General features: G+C 44.9%; 1 protein-coding gene across 3 annotated transcripts in view; it reads left to right on the forward strand.

The window, feature by feature from the left end:
- The window catches only part of LOC142589579 (mitotic spindle assembly checkpoint protein MAD1-like), a 69,880-nt gene that overhangs the window by 27,876 nt on the left and 28,358 nt on the right, over positions 1-13,646 (forward strand). For all 3 annotated transcript variants that reach the window (XR_012829894.1, XM_075701053.1, XM_075701052.1), the window contains exons 7-11: positions 4,022-4,152; positions 5,209-5,382; positions 7,796-7,882; positions 9,514-9,658; positions 12,810-12,941. Coding sequence is in view for 2 of the 3 variants with exons in the window: in XM_075701053.1 (XP_075557168.1) it covers positions 4,022-4,152; positions 5,209-5,382; positions 7,796-7,882; positions 9,514-9,658; positions 12,810-12,941 (669 nt within the window). In the remaining variant the exon portion in view is untranslated. The remainder of the gene's footprint in view (positions 1-4,021; positions 4,153-5,208; positions 5,383-7,795; positions 7,883-9,513; positions 9,659-12,809; positions 12,942-13,646) is intronic.

Consider the following 13,646-nt stretch of genomic DNA (forward strand, 5'->3'; position numbering starts at 1 on the left):
GTGTAGCAAGCTTTAACAAAGGTTTCGTTGCGAAATAAAGAGAATCCATGCGTTCTGTTGTGTACGTTTGCATGCCGCAATTTCAAGGCCTGGATAGGGTGCACAGGAAGCCTACCAACCAAAAAAAACCGGGAATTCTCAGGGATATTGAGTAGTCTGGAAAAACTCTGGGAAAGCGCAGAGAATTTGTCCCTCTATCAGGGAAAATTAGCTGTAATTTTATTGAAAGGGTTGAAAGTCGCAGTAATGCTGGCGTGAGTAACAGACAGGAATCTTGCTGAATCATCTTTGACGCCCTCTTGTCGGCTGGAGGAGTTGCCAGTGTACAGCCAACAACCGACTTTCCAGATTACCGATAATTTGGACGGCTTTGCGGCACCACCACGTACCCCATAGAGTCAATGTATCAAAACGTCTGAAATTTCTGACGCAAGAACTCTTTGTCGTCCAATTTTCCTGACGTTTTGTTGTGACCGCAGGTCCGAAATGGCACTAATCAAAGCCACCACCACTGCCATTTTGATTACCTCGTCGCCTCGAACCGGCTATGAAGTTTCTTGCCATTGGGTGCCGGCTTTTTTATTGAAAGAATTTGTTGCTGTCAGCAATGGCACGGACTCCGCCTTTGTAGTCCTTGCGATTGGCTTAGAAGCTTGAAAAGCACGGTGCGTTGTATAATGCCGGTTCCCGAAAGTCAGCTTTGCCTCTGTACAGAAATGTTACTTGGCGAAAATTGTGCAAAAGTATTGCAATGAAGCATAACAAGCCTGGGAAGGGGCTATTGTCATGGGACACAGTATTTATTCCTTAATTATATGCGTGTGCAACCGGTATTTCCTGTCACAATACGAGCACCGATATGCCTAATACGTGTACCAACAGGCCTTCATAGTGTTTTCGAATGTGCCTGTGGTGGTTTGAGCCCTTAAGGGCAGCAAATGACATGCATTAATTTTTTCCAACTGGCCGATTTTTCGGACGTTTTTGCGCCCCCTGGGCAGCTCAAAAAAATCAGACGTCGACTGTGCAACTGACCAAGAAGATGCTTCAAATGGTCCGTGGGATGAACAAGTGGCAGAAGGAGGACAAGAACAGAAAGGACCTATGCATTGAGAAATGAACGGGAAAGGAAGCGTGCTGCCGCTGTTTTGAAGGAGCTTGAGCTCAAAAAACAAAGTGTTGGCTGATGCCGAGATGCAAGTGTCCCTCATCCAGACCAAAATAAACTCTTTAAAGCAGTGAAACACAACACTGAGGCGTCGTGCGCGGGCTGAGAGTTTGTCAGGAGAGTTGAGGTTGGCTTACGAGCTGTTGAGAGAACCTCACTTGTGACAGAGTTCAGGCCTAATACCAGTGAGCTTGCTGTCAGTTGATAAAAATAGCTCATATTCGAAAATATTTGCTTCTGCATGCATCTCCTTTTTATTCGTATTTGAGAATGTCCGACTCCATTTGCAATTCTTTTTGGAGACATTTTATTATCTGTGCATATTGCTAACCCCTCCCTTCTATTCTCTTTTTGAATAACATAAACACTACTCCTTAGTATTCAAATTAGATTGTCACTTTTTTATATTTTTTTATATGCTTACTAGAGAGCGACAGCATCGGGAGATGTGGTTTCAGGCCGTCTTGACATAAAACATAGTTCTGCATCACCCAGCGAATTTTGCAAAGGCACCCAGGGAAAACCTAGAAAACTCAGGAAATTTGGAAATGTCAATTTGGTAGACACCTTGAGTGCAATATTGTGTGCGAATCGTGAAATAATAAGTTATGCAATTATTCACTCATTTATTATTATGACGTAGTTGCCACCTAAGCAGACGTTATCATAATTATGAGCAGTATGATTCAAATTTTAATTATACACCAAACAGAGATGAGAGACACATGAGTGTTCATGTGTGTCTCATCCGTGTGTCTGCTTACGACATGTTTATCTAATTTTTTTAAAGAAAGTATATTTATTTATACAGGCCTTCAGGAAAGCATTGGGTAAGGGGAAACTATGGTTACATCAACGTAAAACAAGCGTTATGCAACAAGGGGGAAAAAAGCATCACGGTAACAAAAGCTTTATTCGCACAATGTAATAGCTAATATAATATTTGGGGTTTTACGTGCCAAAACCACTTTCTGATTATGAGGCACGCCGTAGTGGAGGACTCCGGAAATTTTGACCACCTGGGGTTCTTTAACGTGCACCTAAATCTAAGCACACGGGTGTTTTCGCATTTCGCCCCCATCGAAATGCGGCCGCCGTGGCCGGGATTCGATCCCGCGACCTCGTGCTCAGCAGCCCAACACCATAGCCACTGAGCAACCACGGCGGGTGCACAATGTAATAGCTACATACAACTGTAGTGTCTATGCGCAGTTTGCTTTGTGCATGACGGGGCTGGAACGCATGCTTGCACTCTTATGCTCCAGTCTGGCTGTGCTACGTGATGTGGACAGGCTTTTTTCTCCACCAGCTTGACCAACAGATAGTAACCACTTGCAACTTGCTCACTTTGAGGCACTGTCAATAGCTCACTATGAAGCGATGTCTAACAAAGCATCTAGCCAGGAGCAACCAGGAGTAAGCGTGCGCTGGCAAGCATGCGTGTAGTCTGACATTAATATTCACCTGGTTTGAGGCTAGTTGAGTGTACAGAAGTAGACAAAGTTAGCTAGACCCAATGGCTACAACATCGGTAAAAAGGGTGGCCAAATTTTCATTCCTATGCGGGCGGCTGCGACCACACGTGAGCAGATGATAATTGGCTTCTTCCGGAAGTATGTCACTCTTATCATAATTCAAAAGCAAATTTTTGCTTACTTGGGCCTGTTTATTAAACTGTGTCAATAGATATACATGGTAACTGTAACAAAAAATTCACCAACGATTGCAATACTTCCTAAAGCAAAATTTGAGTGCAGCTATAAATGTGTTCATTTCACAACATGTTGGCTGGTGCAGACAATCTGTCTCGTGCGGCATGTTGCAAACGGAGCGAAGTGTGGTGCGACTGCCTCTCTAATCAGGAGATCACAAGAGTTAGCGTGTTGGTGACACATGGGCATGATTCACAGCAGCCGCCATAGACAGAACTCCGCTCATGCAGCACTTTGTTTTCGTGTATTTGGCGGCATCATTGGTGAACAGATGACGCATGCTACTCTGATGCCATCTCATAGCCATTGTCACCATAGAGCCCATCTTGCGCGGCACTATGCTTTCCTTACGCTTTTGCCATACCCTGCTCCTCCACGTTCCTCCTCACACTCTCTGCGCTCCGCATTCGCTGTTTCATCCTTTACTGTGCTCGTTCGCTCATTTGCTAGGGACGCCAACGCTCGCTGCAGGAACAGGCACCTAAGAGCTGTGCTCTAAAAGCAGACTGATCCAAACACCCTCCGTGATTGATGTCAGCTATTGGCCAATAGGAGCCTCGTATGGGAACCTGCTATATAAGTAAACATAGCAGTCGGAAAAGAGTGAGAAAAGGCTTATGTTGAAAAGAGAGCATTTGAGAAAAAGGTGACTTTGCGCTCTGCTTGTATGCTCCACATACCAGACACAACTCCAAAATTTGGCTGAGATGTTCACAGCAACATATGCTATCTGCATACTGCATTTTTTCACCAAGCTCGAGGGTTGTTTTAGTACCCCTTCAACTCTTGTGTGCTGCTGACAACTCTCTCTTGATGTGAAGTTACCAGAGTGATACAGGTGCACTCTGAAATGCACAGCTGACTGCACGCGTTTTTAGGGCATGAAATTTGAAAGAATTTCATTTTCTCACAACTTCTCCACACAGCCTGAAATTTAGGGGAACAGTGTGGTGCTGGTAATGGGAAGTATCCACTGCACCTTCGGGAACAAGTGCAAGTCTACAAAAAAAAAAATGTTTTTCTTTCTTGGTTCTCGCGCTCGAAGAACTTTTGTGATTGGGATATTTCACGCTGCTTGCATTCTTTGAAATTTGAACAGCTTATGTGCTGGGGCTGTCATTGCGGTTTTCTCCTGTTCTAGGAACTCCAACGACAGCTTGAAGACCTGAAGGAAACAGAGAAACTCTCACGCATAATGAAGGATGAACTGAAACGACTACCACTTGTCGAAAAAGAGTTGGCAAAGCTTCAGGAAGAAGTTGAGCAACACCGGTTAGTTGCTGTGATTCTGCATTCGGTCATTGAATATAGTTGTTACACCTTGCTTAAAATGCGGATACCCAGAATTTAGGGGGAAAGATGTTCAAGAACTAATCATTTGCTTAGGGCTATTGACAACCTCAGCTTTTCACGAGCGTTGGCCACTACGCATTTGGCTTACAACAAGCTCACCTCGTCATGAATATTTCACTTTTTTAATGGCTTGTGACACAAAGAGACTGTAAAAGAATGTTTTTTTCTTTCACAACATAGATTGCAGTAGCTGTTCTATCGTCTGCAATTTCATTAAGCTCTGTCACGCTTGATTGCAGCCACATTTATTGCTAGAGTTAATGTGTATGCTCCCACAGAGAGCAGAGTTACACTTAGGTCCTTCATCTTGCACACAAAACGAACCCATCTCTTTACGGAAGGCCACATGCCACATTCGCAGGAGCCAAAGCTCGGTGCAACACCAGTGATCATGGATAACCTGTGTGGTCAGCCGGCTCTATGTAGGACAGCCGGTGACCACTGTATTACAAGCTCAACACATCTGAGCTGTTGTGGTTGTTCGATTTCTTATGAAGAAATAGACTTGTCACCCTTTGCGTATGCTGAGAACGTCTACACAGGATTCTTCACTGAGCACAGAGCAGTGCTGCCATCTGTCGAAATGCATGCCAATCAGCAGTTTTTAGCGGTTACATAGTAGGAAAAAAAAGTGCTTATCATGAAATATTTACCCAGAAAGACACAAAATCAAGATATAGACCAATTTCAGATGCACTTTTTGGACATTGGTTATTAAAAAACACACCACACTGTGGTGATGCTATGGTACTGTTATCACCAACTTTGTTAACTGCGCTTTAGTGGAGGCTTCACGTTGCTTCACAGTTGCTTCTTGAGCCACATGACCACGCTCAGCAAATGAAAAATGAACATGGAACTTCTCTGCTTCTTGTAGGAGCATACACAGTAGTTCTGTCTGTTGCAATAAAGTGCTAAGATATGATGCGTGTGTTGCCGTAATGTTTCTCATGAAACTTCTTGCCTTCCTCGCAGGCGGGCACGCATGAATGTGCACCTGATACAGGAACGCCTGTTGGCAGCACAGCACAACTCAGCCAAGCTGAAAGAACTGCAGACACTCAACAGTCGGCTACAAGTGAATGTGGAGCAGCTTCAAGAACAACTGGAACAGTGGAAGGAGTTGGCTGCTGAACCACATGGTCTCACGTAAGCATCTTATGTGTGGATGACACAAACTGCACCGTGTTCAGTTTCATCTTCCATTTTGTTTTCTCAAATCTTGTGCTTAATTTGTTTGGAGCTGTTCCGAGCAACCTTTATTTCTTTCGGAAGAGCGAAATGAAGAAAAAATTGGTGCAGTATTTTGTATCCTGCCGGAAATAGACTGCTTAAGGAACTTAATGTTTTCAATGCGAGGAAGCTTTTTGTGTTCTGTTTTTGCGAAAGCTGGTGGTAGCCGTTTATAAATATTTTAAAGCGAAGCTTTCTCTGCCTTTTCCTTCGACTTTCCCACTGCTGCTGCTGCTGCTGTGGCTGCAGCTGTACGGCACACCACATCGGGGATTGGTTCAGAGCATGTATATACATGGAAGGAGCGTGGCAGAGAAGAAAAGAGATATAAAAAGATATGACAAGGTGACGACAAGTGATCATAGTTTGAGTCAGGCATACATCGTTCACATGCACCCGTTCGCCCTGGCAAACTTGACCTCAGCTTTGATAAGCGTAATGGACGGAGTGCTTACGCACATCTCTTTTTCTTTAGCTATCGCAAGCGCCTCCCATATTTCTCGCTCCGTTTTTGTTTTTGATGTTCCAATGACTGTGGTGCTTTCTAGTTGCGGGGAGCATTTGCATTGTTTGCAATGTGCAGCCAAGTTGCTAGGTGCTGTCAGAAGCTGGTACTTGTATTTGTGCTCCCGTAACCTATCATTTAGACAAGGTCCAGTTTGCCCAATGTATACTTTCCCGCAAGCTAGCGGGATTTGGTAAACAACTGAAGTAGCGCATTCCACGCACTTTTTCATGTGTTAGTCTGACAGACTGTAGCACTAGGGTTGGCCTCTGTGGGTCCTGCATTCACCCTCTTGCACATGCCTTTTAGTTTTTGCGGGGCGGAGAACAGAACTTGAACATCATGGCGTTGGGCTGTCTTTTTTATCCTATGTGACAAGCCGTGGATGTAAGGCAACATCACGCGTTTTTTCAATTTTTCCTGTGTTTTCTGCCTTTTCCTGTTGGCTCTGATTTCGGGCAACAAGTTTTCACAGATTTGTACCACCATGCTGTTCGGGTACCCACTGTTTCTTAAGCGGCTTACTTGCAAATCGATGCTCTCCCTCACAGCATGGCGGCATGATTTTTCAATTGCTTGACTGATGCAAGCCTTGGCGATGCCCCTTTTTATGATTTTAGAATGGCAAGCGTCATACCTCAGGATTTCTTTTTCTCCTCTAGTTTTGTAGCACCAGCAGATGTGGGAGCCTCTGAGCCTAATGTTTATATCAAGGTACTGCAATCGACCTTCGGTAGGAGTTTCGTACGTGAACTCTAAACCTTCATGCGCTTTTTGGAACATGCTGATGACAGTTTTTACGCTAAATAGATCAGTTTGGTTTTCTTTCATGCACGCCAAATAATCGTCAACATGTCTGAAACAGGTAGTTATGTTAGTTTCTCCAAACAGGGCGGCAAGTTTCCTGTCTCCCACACTCAAAAATAAGTCGGAAAGCACGGGAGCTATACAAGAACCAATAGCGATGCCACCCTTCTGCTCATACACACTGTCACCATATTTGATAAACGCACCATGTAGATACAGTTTTAACAAGTTCACAAAACTAGAAATACTGCACTTGCACACGTCCTGAAATTTGGTGTAGCCCAATGTGTCGATGGCTTCTTCTACTGCTTGTACCACCGCTGGCCTCGGGACACTGTAGAACAGGTCCTTCACGTTGATTGAAAAACAAGACGTCGGCGGGCTACTCTTTAGTGTTGCAATAACTTCGTCAGAGTTGCGGATCAAGAACGGGTCGTCGAAAGGTAAAGAGTTCAAGCAGGCCTGAAGGTAGTCCGCGATGCATCTTTGCCAGGTCCCGCGATCTTCAACAATCGTCCTAAAAGGGATTCCCTCTTTGTGGGTTTTTACTGTGAAAAAAGGCTTCAGAGTGAGTTCTTTGCTCTCTTTCACGCGCTTTGCCAATCTTGTCAAGCCCATGCTTAACAGTATTAAACAGTTGGTAGTTTGCGCTGCATCCGTCCACGTCCTGCCCTTCGTTAATATCGTGTTTGTAAAACTGAGCGCAATATAACCATGAATGCTCAACCCTCTCAGATGTTATGAAATACAGCACACAACAATGCCTCCTGCATACACCTCTCCCTTTGTGTTTTGTGTACTACGCAGACAAAAAACAGCAGTTGTGCACGCAGGGTAACGTTTAACATCAACTCACCGCTCTTGTGTTGGATGGAACGTTGAAGAAATTAAACATTTGCCGTCAACAGCACCGCTAATTATCGTCAATCAAAACAAACAGCACAGAAAGCTTCGCTTACATCCATTCCCACAGTGCATGGGATCTGCATACTTTTCTCTGCTTCTCTTTCCTTCCAGGAGCCCGAGAGCAGTGCTGCAGTGCCTGGCTGACCTGCGGCACTCTGAGTTAGCTCTGACTGAACGACAGTCAAAGTTATTAGCAGAGTAAGTACATGCAGTATTCACCTGGCACCTCCGCAAGACTGTCCTTATTGTATCACTATTTGTGTGCAGTATTGGTTGCAGTGACCACTATCAGATTAGCATTGGTGTTTGCTGTAACGCATATTAACTGGCATGAAAAGAAGTGCGGTTGATGCAGAGCAGATTTATAACACATACGCTAGTGTGGTGTCATCTTCATTGCCAGTCATTATCATGCTGCATTATCATGACTAATTACATAACATTGCTCATATTGTGAGCCCCAAGAGTGTGGAATTGGACGTTGTAACTGGCAGTGCAGTACACCACTCCGCTGACTTTTCACTATTTCTCAACAAAGTGTAAGCATGGTAACCTGCTGCACCCATTGTCATTGTATCCCCCTTGCAACCAGTCCGTGTGATGGTTCAAACTTATGAGCACATTGAGGTGTAGAAGAAGTGTATAAGCCCAGCAAGAAAGAATGATCCCACAAATAATCACTTCTAGATATGAGAGAAGGGGGGGCATTACATAGTATGTTGAACAGGATGAAGGATATAACAGGAACTTGAGCCTATCTTGGCAAAGTCTGCCTTTAGCAGTTGTTTGAACATGTTTGTCAGCACTTAAACTAGAAAAAAACTGAATTTTATCCACTTTATTATGTTTCTTGTGATTTAGTTACCCTTTGACGCTCAATGACGTAAATATACCACGCTGCGAACAGGTCCGAAAAAGGTCGATGCCGTATATTTACGGTGCCGTCTGTATGTTTAAAAAGCGCGCCAACTTCCTAACTTTTTCTTTTCTGTCATGTGCTGCCACTATGTGGGGATACAGGGAATTCTTTTCGCGCGCCTCCCTCTCTCGGTTTTCGTTGCATGGTTTGTTTTAGCGCTAGTTTGCTCCCGCGCGTCTATATACCACCGCTTGCGCATTGGCGTGCGTATGGGCGGACGGCCGTTTGGATTTTGTTTCACGGGCGGTTTCGGCTTTTTGCGCTTGCGAAACTGATGGCTATCTCGTTCCTAATCGCTCAAAGGGCAACCACTTGTCTCTTGCTCGTTTAGTGCTCACAGGGGAGCGCATAGGAAAGATGCCGCCGTGCATGCGTTTCCGTTTCTTTTCTTTTTTCTTTTTGAAGACTGGCGAAAACTAATTGCCCTAGCTGGTTGGCGATAAGATGAATTAGGGGAAGTTTGTCACACGTGTTGCCTTTTTTGATGGGCACACAACCAAACAGTTTTCTTGAGTGCGCACACCTACGCAGTTCGATTACGCTATGGGCGTACGTATTAGTGTAAGAGCAGGAACATTTGAGGCTTGCGAAACATTCTTGTGTGCAGATTTTCGAAGCCTTGAACTATGTGCATAAGATGCATCAAATTTAAATTCTGATAAGTTTATCGCCTTTTTTTATTGTTGTTATTCATGAATGAAGAGTGCATATATACCAACGCAAAATATGTTTTTCTCGTTTTACAGTCACCCTAGAAAAATTAAGGTAATTTTTTTTAAAAAATAAATCCCCAAGAAGAATCGGAATCTGCAATAAAAAGAACCGACCCTGGGCAGTCGCATATGGCAAAAGAAATCGACCCTCAAAGTGTCAAGCAGTTATTTATACATACTTGCTTTCTCTCGTTCAGAAATGAGACACTGCGGAGCAGGGCAGAGACCAACAGCCAGGAGCTTCGACGAACAAATGCAAAGCTTGTGAAAGTCCAGTCGCAGTTTGATGAGCAGACAGCATTGCTGCGTAGAATGCAGAGACGCTTGCTTCTCTTGGGGAAGGTACTGTCCATGCTTCTTCTTCTTCTCTCTTTTGTGCTTGTGTATTTCTGGTGTGAGTTGATACTGCATGAAGCTCTGAAGGCTTGCCAATACACTTGTTAGGCATATCAGGTGTATCAGTGCTCAAACTGTAACCGGAGGTAGCAGGTGCATGCATGTAATACAGTGAAACCTCATTTAACCGTAGTTGGCCAGATCTCGGAAAAAGTACGTACTAAACGGTAGTATTGCTTAACTGAACTACCATGGGGATCGACCACTTACATGTCAAAAATAGAACTCAGAGAGAGCGCGATGAAAGGGGAAAAAACATGCAGTATTTATTCACTTCGCGCGACAAAAGTGTTATTTTTGTTTGATGCCATGGTGGCCTAGCAGCGACGACAGTGGCCTGAAACTTACTGAAGCTGCCAGGCAGCTTTTCAGCCAGCCCCCCCTCTTCTCAGCAAACACTCGCATGGCAGATTCCTCGTTGGCGTTACGTATTCTTTGTGCACGCGCGTGGTAGCACTGCAGAAGTCACGGGGCACCTTTTTCATTGCGGGGTGCTGTTCTCGTCACGAAGATTGCAATCATGAGGCTGACGTAACGCGCAGCTTCTGCTACTGTCAGGCCTCAATTGCCTGTGCTGTCACTTTCCGTTTCATCCTCATCACTGTTGCTAGCCAACACTTTGGCAACAACAGAGGCAACGATGGTGAAAAGTCCAACCATGTAGCCGACATCTCTTTGCGGTCGCAGCGGCGCTGCCGAGCAACTTCTTCGCATTCCAAATGTCACACACTGTACTCAACAGCAGATCTCTGTTGCATGCCAGCGCCGACTTTGTGTCAGGTTCGATAACACGAACATTGTCTAATTTTTCTTCTATGCTAAGCATCCGGCATCTCTTTCATCTGAGCTTTGGCATGACGCGAGTCCTCGCTTGCGCGATGCCACAACACTCTCTGGCACGCCGCCGAAATGATGTTGATGTTGATGTGGCTTCACGCGCAAACGCACAGGGCACTTGGAGGCCGTTGATCCGATCTCTGAGGCTTGTTGTTCTGCCGGGCCGCCTGATGAAGACGATGCACCACAGTGTTTGCACGACGAAAAGTGGAAACGCTACGTGTTAACCTATAGGTACGCAGTAAGCTAGTACGGTTTATGCGGATACAAAACACATTATGTTCAGTGGCGCTGAGTCAGGGATTTGACTTCACTACTTTTAAAACGAAACTACGGTTTAAGCAGGTACAGTTTAATGGGGTTTTGCTGTACATACAGCGTCTCGTGAAAGCGGCCCCTTCCACTCTTAGTATGCTTCACCACAGTACAATATATATGCTTCACCGCGTGATGCAGTTGTATTGTGGCGAAGCTGAGTTTTGGGAATCTGCATTATGCAACGCTTGACCCATGCCATGCTTTCTGCACTTCGAATCCATCGGCGAGTATTACGAAGGCGGAGTTGGTGCCGTTGCTGACAGCAGGGAGTTCTTTCAGTAAATAACATGGCACCAAACAGCAGGAAGTTTGGTGGCAAATGTCAAAGCAGCTAGGCCTAGCATTGCCACAGTGGGTGGCTATAGCTGCAAGCAGATCGATGTGTGAGATCATTGATTGCTTCTATTAATGCCATTTCAAACCTGCACTCATGGTAAAAACTACGGAAGATTGCACAGCAAACGGTTGCAGTGTCTAAAATTTGAGATGCCCTTATACATTGGCTCTTTAAATATAAGTAGCAGTGCCACGAAGGCATCCGAATTATTAGGCATCTCCAAAAATAACAATCATTGACTGTATTCCTTTAAGAGGAGCTTTGTTCCTCTCCCTTTTCTTTTATCATTGATTTTGTAGTGCCATTGTTTTGTTGTTTTTTTTTCTTTTCTTTTGTACAGAGAACTACAACAGCTTTCTTTGTACAGAGAGCTGTTTGTTGTTTGAACACTGAGCCTGTCCTGTACTGCTGTCACATGGGCACTTTTGATTGTGTTCAAGCCCAATTGGTATCGAATTTCTCAATTGCAATTGGTTTCTTTCCATGAGCTTGCAAAAAGGAACCACTCACTGTCGAAAGATTAAATCCCATTTGGGCTCCACAGCTATTTAAATTGCCCATGTGACACTGGTAATGCCATATCTACTCGCATACCGATCGCACCTTTTTGTAAAAAAAATTGCTGAAAATTCAGGGGTTTACGAGGGTTAAATTTCCCACAAAAAGAAAATTTTTTTTCATCCCGCATTTGCTGCGGGTTGACAACAGGTCAACAAACAGGTGGCTGCCGCTGTAACAGTGCGGGACACCAAAATAAAAATGGCGGCCAGCGGAGCAAGCTAAACGTGCCGAACAAGATTTCTTTTTTTTCTTTTCTTTCTGTGAGTGCATTACATGAATTGAAACAGTTTCTTCCGTATCAGTAATGAATAATATCATTAATACTGGAAAGTCTGTGGTAACAACATAGCCATGTCCACTTTGAGGGGACAGAAGCAGAGATGGGCGTGCTTAGCTGCCAGTGACATAGAAACACATGGCGGGTATGCTGCGAAAATTGCAGCATTTGTCTTCACTACTATCCTAATACAGCACGTTTCCGCTAAGGTTGGGCGAATATGTTAGCGGTGTTACAAGCGTCAGCGCATGAATAGGGTACACTTCTAACGTATCAGTGTAAAAGTGGCTACTGTCGTTGCCGCTCGTGATTTGTTGTGTGCCCACGCATACAGACAAGAAGAATCGAAAGGCGCCTCTTTTGTTGTTGTTGTTGACCACAACCATTACAATGCCTACAAATAAAGCCAAGGCAAGTTTGGTTGTAGCTTTTTTTTTTTTTTCATCGAAGTGTGAAAAGTGATGAAAGGAATAAAATGGGGCATCCGCTTAAGAATGTTTGGTGCGTGCAGACTTCTTGGTATGTCTTGAAGAGTCGTTCGCGTAGCATTCGACAGATGGTAAGCGCTATCATCATTAGCTAGACTTGGCACACGACATATCGCTGCGGCAAGTTCGGGGTGCGATCATTACACGGGAAAGAAAAGAATCGAATTTTGCCGACGAAATTTAGGGGTGCGATCATTATGCGAGTGCAATCATTATGCAAGTAAATACGGTACATATATGATTACAAACAAGCTTGCTTATGTTTGTTTTTTTCGTCAGGAGAGGGAAGCTTACCGGGCCATGATAGAGAGCTACCAGAAAGAAGCTGGCCCTGATTGGCCCGCTGCAGCTGCCAAGCAGATACAATTTCTGGAGAATGTACTCACAGACTATCGCCACTCCCTAGAACAGGTGGGTGTTCGCTTTTATTCTGCTTTGACTGGTATACATGAAGGTGGTGGCATTAGAGTTTCTGTTGCTTTCTTTTTATGCACTTAGCATCCTTAGGGGGCTTCGTAGGCCTTCTGAGGGCTAACTGTGGATCCGCCTGTCTGTCTGTCTGTCTTTCTGTCTGTCTGTCTGTCCGTCCATCCGTCCGTCCGTCCGTTTTCCCGCCAGCCTGGGTCACAGTGATCCACGTTCGAATAGTTAAAGTATCAAGCTGCTGTGTTGAGGCAACAGGCTTCGAAACCAACCGTTGCACCAACTAGGGTCAATGGGTGCGTGGCACGTGTACCTATGTTTCGCTCTTCAACAAACCTTTTTCAAGCCGACCCGGGTAACTGGGGATCCGGAACTGGGTATGTGGCATTGGATATGCACCGCTCTTCAGTGAATCCCTGTGACGGCAAGGTCAGTTGGACTGTCTTCAGTTTATTGAGGGCTTCCAAGACAGTGCATGGCGTCCGAGAAGGAATGGAGAAGACGGTACCTGCGTTGCGGCCACACCATACTGAGCTGGCTTCATTCTCTTCCTGCATGCCTCGCATGCTCCCTGAAGTGGTGGCTGTGGGGCAGCCATAAACCTATTTGATGCAAACTCTGGTCGCAGGGTATGTGCCACCGATTGTGCGCCACTTTTCAATGGTACTCTTTGATGCCAACTTGGGTTACTGG

Source organism: Dermacentor variabilis, chromosome 8 (assembly GCF_050947875.1).
Source record: "Dermacentor variabilis isolate Ectoservices chromosome 8, ASM5094787v1, whole genome shotgun sequence".
Lineage (NCBI taxonomy): Eukaryota > Metazoa > Arthropoda > Arachnida > Ixodida > Ixodidae > Dermacentor > Dermacentor variabilis.